The sequence below is a fragment of the Strongyloides ratti genome, scaffold srae_chrx_scaffold0000008 (assembly GCF_001040885.1).
Source record: "Strongyloides ratti genome assembly S_ratti_ED321, scaffold srae_chrx_scaffold0000008".
In the NCBI taxonomy this organism is placed as follows: Eukaryota; Metazoa; Nematoda; class Chromadorea; order Rhabditida; family Strongyloididae; genus Strongyloides; species Strongyloides ratti.
In genome coordinates this window covers 13,708-22,273 of record NW_020171516.1, presented here as the reverse complement: position 1 = coordinate 22,273, position 8,566 = coordinate 13,708, and the positions used below count along the sequence as shown (strand labels likewise).

Sequence of the window (8,566 nt, the reverse complement as noted above, 5' to 3'; positions counted from 1 at the left end):
TAGATATGGCATAACAGTCAAAATTTAGAGAAAAAAAAATCTTCTAGGGTTTTTTTTATTATTTTTCATATAAATGTTTTTTTTTAATTATAGAGTTTTATAAAGTTTTGAATTTTTTACCTAAATTTAAATTATCAAATATCTCTTTAATATTCATCTTTTTTGAAAATATATGACCGAAAACGTTTTCTCCGTTTTTTTTTTACCTTAATGTCAAATTTGGCTAAAGAAACTATTGAAATTGTAATGTTACAGCAAATAAAACATTTGCAGTTTTTGCTGTAATATCAATATAAAGACGTAATTTTTTTAAAAAGTTATTGAACTTTTCGTAATTAACGCAATTTTTACCTTTGGAAAGATTAAGAAAAAATTTTTCTTACTCTATTCTCGTCTATATATTTTTTAGAATTTATTTGTAAATTTATTATTCTTCATTCTACATAAAAAAAAGTAATATAAAGAAATATGTTTAAAAATAATATTTTCAAGCATATGCACTTAATTATGTGCAAAAAAATGTATACATCGTAGATTACTGTATTTTTTTTTCAACAAGACAAAATTTTACATATATTTCTATACTTTACATTTTAATGTAAAATACATTAGATGATTTTTTTTTTGCACATAAATTAAAGAAATCAGTTTCTTACAAATACTATATATGCTTTTATATATTACTGTAAAGAATTTTTTTCTATAAAAATTTGTTTTTTTAAAGTAATTTTAATTTTTTAAAAATTATGCTTTAGCTTTAGTGGGTCAATTGGGAGGAACTTTCAAAAGTAGCCTTCCTAGCTCAGTTGGTAGAGCGTTAGACTTTTAATCTAACGGTCAGGGGTTCGAGCCCCCTGGAGGGCTAACTTTTTTGTGGTTAATTTAGAATTAAGAAAAAATAAATATGATTATTACAATTTAATAGATTTCATTTAACTTTTTCATATAAAATGAGTAAATTATTCATGTTAATAAAAATGTTACGTAATTAGTAAAATCATTTAGATGACAAAAAGAATAACAAGAATAAAAAAAATATATTTATAAAATTACGATAATATCTTAAAACTTTTAAAAAACAATAAGCAAAAAAACATTTAGCTTTTATAATTTTTTGTTTTATTTTTTACTATCTTAAACAGCTAGAATTCTTTTTAGAAGCATTTTTGAAACATTATGAAATATCAAAACATCTTGAAACCTTAATATTTTTTAAAAATACGTTGTAAACTTATAAAGAAACATAAAATAATGATAAATTTATAAATGTCTAGTAAAATGTGCTTCAATTTATTTTCTATGATTGTTTAAAAATCGCTTTTTAATTGCTTAGCTTTGAATTAAATTATTAGTATTTTTCTGTAATTACTTTATTTTTGAAGATTCATTTTAAAATTCAATACACAAAAATTAAACTTTTCCTTTTTCTATCGTAAATGTTTTTATGCATAACATACAAATAATATAATAACATTTTAAATAAAGGCATTTAAAAAGATTGATCTTTTTTTTTAAAATCGAATTTTAAATGTTAATACCTTCCTTTTTTTATAGCTATATATTATCTAAAATTTATTTTAAATTAAAGTTTACAATTTTTCCTAATATTCATTTTTTTATTTTTGTTGATAATAAATTTTAAAGTATTTTTTTAAACATAAAAATAAAAAAATATTATATATTTTCTAACTTTTTTCAAATCAACAAACTGTTTGTTTTCTTGGATATTTATTTCATTTGAAAAAACACTAATAAATGTTGATTAATTTCTTATTACTACGTTGAAAATATTACATTATTAAAAAATACGGTTTTTATAAAATTTAAAAAAAAAATTAATTAAATATACATATTTTATAAAAAAATCTGCTTCATTTGATTAAAACTTTTTTCCTTGCTTATTATCAGTTAATTTACTAAAAAAAGCATATTTTTCGTTGTTAATTCGTGATTCTGTTTAAATGATTTTATACAAACTACTATTTTAATTAGTTATCAAAGAATAAGATTTAACAAGAAATTTGTGATAAGTATTTAATGATTTTACTAAAATGTCATGTTATTGCGATAATAATTTTTATTTTCAGAATGTATAATTTTATAAAAATAAAAAAAACAGATAAGATTAATGAATTAAATCAAAAAATATATTTAATTATTTAAACCACACTCTTTTATGTTAAACTTATGAAAAAAAATGTTTTGCTTTTCTCAAATTTATTTTATCTTTAAACAATTTAGAGACTGAAAACGACGAATTAAAAAAAGTTTTAAAATTTTGTTAATGCTTCAATCTACATACTCTCTTTTTAACATAAACACATTAAAAATGTAATTAAAAGATATATTACAAAATATAATTTTTAAACTCTTTCATATACAAAAAAGTTATAGCAACAACATAGAATTAAACATTGTTGTATCATAAAATATATCTTAAATAAGATTAGCAATGAAAAAAAAAATTTTAAATTATACATCAATTGATTTTTAATTAACTTTTTATTCATTTGGATATGTAATTAAAGTTTTCTAAATTAAATAATATATTTTAAATTCATATCAAAAAAAATTATTGGTTAAATAATTTTTTATATTTTATAAAATTATATTTTATAAAAAAAACATTAGTAAAAAATTACAAATATCATTTTGTACAAAGAAAAATCCTTTTTTATTATTATGTATTTGACCACATTGTTTAATATTTAATATGTAAAAGTTTTTATTTAAAACTAAATACATTCAAAATAATATAAAAGGAATATAATTTGTAAAGATAAGTATAATCAAAATGCATTTTATAAAATATTTGACTATCTTTGTCATCTTCGCCATTCAATTCAGTTTACAAGATGTTTCTTCTGAAGAAAGTTCAAGTCAAATTGCAATAACATCACAAGAAGGAAACAATTTGTCTGAAGAACAAGGAGTAGTTCAAACGAAAAAAAATTTATTAAATAATTTAAAAGATAAATTTAATGAAAAAACAAACGGAATGAAATCAAAATTAGGTTAGCTTTTACATTTCTTTTAGGTTAATTTTAAAGACAAAGTACAATCAGGATATTATAAAAACAAGAATGAAGTTAACAAAAAGATTAAACAAAATAACAAAGTTTAAAAAAGCGTAAGTTATAAATAAAACGTTTTAATTATTTTTTTAGTTGGAATTGAAAGAGAAATTAAAAAGCAAAGCTAGCAATATAGGAAATAAATTGAAGAATAAATTTTTATAACTTTTTTAAATATTAGGAATTTAAAAAAATATAAAAGAATTAAATACATTTTTCAAAACAGAATTAAGGTTGCTGAGAATTTCTCATATGATATAACAAGTTTTTTTAATTCTAACTAAGACAAGTTTCTAGATACGTTTTTTTATAAAAATTTAATTTTTAAATATTCTTTTGAAAAAATAAAATAAAAATTTTATTGAATCTATACCCAAGAATGTAATATCTGTTTCTAGGAAACAAATTTCATTTGGAAAAGCAGTACAAATTGGATAACTTATATTATCATTGTAACTTTAAAAAGCATCTTATAAATTAAGATCAATTAAAAGTTTTAAAATTCACATGAGCATTTTCTGGTTGCAGCGAATCGCTCTCTGCTATTTTGTTATTCTCAATCTGGATTTTAACACAATATAAATTAAAAGTAACATTATTACGTAAAACTTAGAGAATTGCAAACAATATTAATAACTATTTAAAAGAATAAATTGTATTAAAAGATCTCATTTAGAGTCTATTTTCTTACTGATTTTTTTAAAATAAATCTGCTTTATATATGTTCGTATTTTTTCTCCCTTTCAATGCATTCAAGAGAGTGACAATACAAAATTAACAACAATAACAAAAATAAAAAGAAAAATTTGTTTTTTTTTACATAATTTAACAACAAAAATAAGTAAGAAAAAAGTGTAGTAATTAAAGTATATAGCAAACAATTGCCTAGTACAGAGTGTTTAATATTATTAATCTTTAATTTTTTAAAACGATATGGTTTTTTAAAAATTTAAGGAATTTTAAGTCTAGCTTTTTAAACGTTTTTTATTATTCTGAAATTTTTTTAAGCTAGTTAAGATGTGAAATATTTCTTTCAACCTTTTTTATTTTTGAGATAAAATTTTACTTTAAAATCATTTCAAATTATTGTGCCGAACCATATATATATTTTGCAATTTTCACTTCACTATAAATATTAACAAAGTGGTTTTTTTAAACGATTGTTCTTATAGTTATCAAAGCATTTTTAATTTAAAGAAATTATAAAAATTCAAAAGAATTGTTTGGAGGTCATTTTTTCCTTATATATATCAAGAGATTATGTGTTATAAAAATCTTTATGTTATAGAAAAAAATTTCACATTTTTTAAACATGTTTACTATCATTTGTAGTTATCTAACAAAAAAAGTTTCATCTATTACAATATTGTTTAATAAATAACAATTAACATTGTACCATTTATTGCTAATTAAACAGAAGCACCAGGAAGACCTTCATCTTTAGGTTTTTCTGTTGGATTTTTAACTTGAGCGTCTTCTTCTTTTGCTACATTTGCTTTAGCTCTTTCTTCTTCTTCAGCTTTTACTTTAGCTATATATGCGGCTTTTTCTTCTTCTGGTGAAAGTGTAACTTCTTTTAGCGCTTCTTTTGGTACTTCTTTTTGTTTTTCTGTTGTTGTTATTCCGTCTTTTTTTGTTGATTCTTTTGATTCTTTTACATCTACTACACGTTTGATTATTGCTTTTCTTATTTCATTAGCTCTTCTTTCACGTTCTTTTCTTTCACGTTCCCTTTTTTCACGATTTATTTTTTCAAGATCTCTTCTCAATTTTCTTTCTCGTTTTCTTAATTTTTTTTGAACTTTTGACTGTAATTTTCGGCGTTGTTGAAGTACTTGTTGTTTTCTTCGAAATGCTTGTTGATTTCTTAATTGTTCTGTTTTTAGTCTATTAATTAATGTTTGTCGCGTTTGGCGTTTTAATCTTGAAAAAAATTCAATTGTATCATCTTTTAAAAGAACATCTTTCAATGCTTCTTTATTTTTAGAATCTACTGATATATCTTTTTGTGTCATATAATTGTCTAAAATTATGGAATCATCATCCACATTTTGATAATCTTGAGATACAGCAGTACCAAAAAGTAATACAGAAATAATCAAAATATTAAGCTTTAAAGATAACATTAAAACATTCATTTGATAGTAAACGATAAAATCAAGAACTATTTATATAATTTTTTTGTTTTCAAAATATTTTGAATTTATTTTTTTCAATTAAATTATTTTTTTAATAATTTTTAAAAAATATTTTCTTTATAAATATAATTTTAAATATTATATGACTACAATGTTTGTTTATTTAACAGTTGCATTTTTTTTTTCTACAATAATCGTGAAAAAGCATAAAAACATTTATCACACCTGCTTTTGACTTTGTAAATATAAAAATAAAATATTTATAGTACCTTTTTATATTCAAAAAATAATTTTTTTAATTCAAATTAGAAAACGTTTTTTTGATGCAAAATTGAAACTGTCTGATAATATTTTTATTTTAAAATTAATTTTACTGGTGTTGAAATACAGTCTTTTTAAAAAAATGTCTTTTTTTAGAAAAAAATTATGTCATACAGTATTCTTTAGAATCAATTTAGTATTGAATGGTAATTCTTTTTTTATTACATATTTATTAATGAAGCATTTTGATTTTTTAAACTTGAGTAAATTTTTTACATTTCTAATTTCTTCTGTATGTAAAATAAAATATTTGCTATAATTTTACAAAACGTTATTTGACTACTCATATTTTCTTAAATTTTGAATTTTATTGTTATACCAATGTTATGATCATCTTTTTTTTTAAATAATCAACAAAAAACATACGTTTCACGTATCATAACATTGAAAGTATAAACCTGTATAAACATTATAGTATATTAAACTTTATAAAAGAAAATATTTTTCATTTAAAATTGTATAAATTTTTAGCTTATTAAATATTTAAAAATGCATTTTTATAAATTTATTTCAGAATTTTATTTTATAAATATAAATTTGGTTTTAAATAAAATATTTATGTTTTTTATTTTTTCAATAGTATATTTGTTTTATTTAATATTAATATAACAATTTTAATTAACTAAGTTACTTCTTGCATTCCAATATATAAATTATTAATAATGTTGTAAATTATTATTGACAATAGATTATAAGTAATAAATAAATTTATAAAAATTTTTTTTAAAGACAATTTTTTATAGAGGAATCATATTTATACCTAATATAATACTAATAAAATAGTATCATAAAAGAAATAATTTAAAAAAAATTGGATTTATATTTTTAAAATAAAATTTAAATTGTTGAAAGTTTTATATATTTAATAACAAAAATTTTTACAATTTTTTAATTTTAAAACAAAATAATATTCTAAATGCTTTTTTTTTAAAAGTAACATAAAATTTTTAAAATTACGATAACATCTTTTTAATCTACATATTAAGAATGAATAATCTATTCCAATAAAAACAAAATTAATTTTAATAAAAAAAGCACAAATTAAACAATATATTTTATTATTGTTAGATTAAAATAACTACTTTATATAATGTTATAATCCATTTTATGTAAAAACTATAATACTATAAAAGTCAATTAAAGTAGTTTTTAAAAAAATATCTTATGAATAAAAAAAAATATAAAAATGTTGTAATAATTAAAAAATGAAAAAAAAATCAGTAGCAAAAAGCATTACTTTTTTAAAATTAAAATTATTTTTTTGAAAAAAGTGCAGAATCATTAAAATTTTAAATCTAACTTCAAAGTTTCATATCTAACTTGAAATTATTTTTACAACGAGTTTTCAGAAAAAACATTTTTTTTAATTTTTGATTACATTTAAGTAAAATTCCATTTCAAAGTTACATCAATTAATTTTTTGTAGTAGATGCAAAGCAATTACTTTTTACTATATAATTATTGAAATACTTAATTATTTTTAATATTAATTGGTATTTTGATTTCTGCGGATTGTTTTTATCATAAAAAAAATATTAAAAATAAAAATGATCTAAATTGATTTTCACAACTCGTTTCTTGTTTATATATATTATTTTTTTTTCTTTTTTGAATTTAAAAAATGTTAATAATTTGCAAAACATTACCAATTAAATCTTTTAAAAAAAAATTTATAATATTAATCAAACTTAAGTAAAAATTATATAAATATGTTCAAACAAGATCTGCTTCATTTGATTAAAGAATTTTTTTCCCTTATTCATTATCAAGTAATTTAATAAAAAAAAACTTATTTTTTGTTGTTAATTCGTGATTCAGTAAAAATGATTTCATACAAATTACTATATTAATTAGTTATATAATAATGAGATTTAACCAGAAATTTGTAATAAGTATTTAATTAATTTACTAAAATATTATGTTTTTGCAATAATAATATTTTATTATAATAAATAAATAAATGACTTTAATTATTTTATTTACACTCTGTTATATTAAACTTTAAAAGTTAAAAAATAAATATAAAAATAAGTTACAAACTAAAACATTAAAACTTTTAAATAAACAAAAAAAAGTTTTACCAATAAAAAAGTATTGGACATTGTTGTGTTGTAGAATAAATTATTAAAATGATAAGCAATAAAAAAATAAATTAACAAATTATACATAAATTATTTTTTAATTAATTTTTTATTCATTTGGATATGTAATTAAAGTTTTCTAAATTAAATAACACATTTAAAAGTTACATTAAAAAAATATATTAGATAAATAATTCTCTATATTTTATAAAATTATATTATATAAAAAAAACATTAGTAAAAAATTACAAATATCATTTTATACAAAGAAAAATTTTTTTTTATCATTATATATTTGACCATATTATTTAATATTTAATATGTAAAAGTTTTTATTTAAAACTAAATACATTCAAAATAATATAAAAGGAATATAATTTGTAAAGATAAGTATAATCAAAATGCATTTTATAAAATATTTAACTATCTTTGCCATCTTCGCCATTCAATTCAGTATATAAGATGTTTCTTCTGAAGAAAGTTCAAGTCAAGTTGCAGTAAGATCACAAGAAAGAAACAATTTGTCTGAAGAACAAGGAGTAGTTCAAACAAAAAAAAATTTATTAAATAATTTAAAAGATAAGTTTAGTGAAAAAACAAACGGAATGAAATCAAAATTTGTAGGTAAAAAAATTAGGTTAGCTTTAACATTTCTTTTAAGTTAATTTTAAAGACAAAGTACAATCAGGATATGATAAAATCAAGAATGAAGTTAACAAAAAGATTAAACAAAATAACAAAGTTTGAAAAGGCGTAAGTTATAAATAAAACGTTCTAATTATTTTTTTAGTTGGAATTGAAAGACAAATTGAAAAGCAAAGCTAGCGATATAGGAAATAAATTGAAGAATAAATTTTCTAAACTTTTTTAAATATTAGGAATTTTAAAAATTATAGTAAACATGAATAATACAATTTCTTATGTAAGAAATAATTTTAAAGCTATTTTAAAA

The 8,566-nt window shown here is 18.6% G+C and overlaps 2 protein-coding genes across 2 annotated transcripts; one reads left to right on the top strand and one right to left on the bottom strand.

The window, feature by feature from the left end:
- Positions 1–2,794: 2,794 nt before the first annotated feature.
- Positions 2,795–3,019, top strand: SRAE_X000246500 (Hypothetical protein; the record flags this gene model as incomplete). The annotated part of the gene is made up of 1 exon (XM_024645745.1): positions 2,795–3,019. One exon carries the CDS (start codon positions 2,795–2,797, stop codon positions 3,017–3,019), a length of 225 nt encoding a protein of 74 aa, XP_024499997.1.
- Positions 3,020–4,483: 1,464 nt separating this feature from the next.
- Positions 4,484–5,212, bottom strand: SRAE_X000246400 (Hypothetical protein; the record flags this gene model as incomplete). Its single annotated transcript, XM_024645744.1, has 1 exon — positions 4,484–5,212. One exon carries the CDS (start codon positions 5,210–5,212, stop codon positions 4,484–4,486), a length of 729 nt encoding a protein of 242 aa, XP_024499996.1.
- Positions 5,213–8,566: the final 3,354 nt, after the last annotated feature.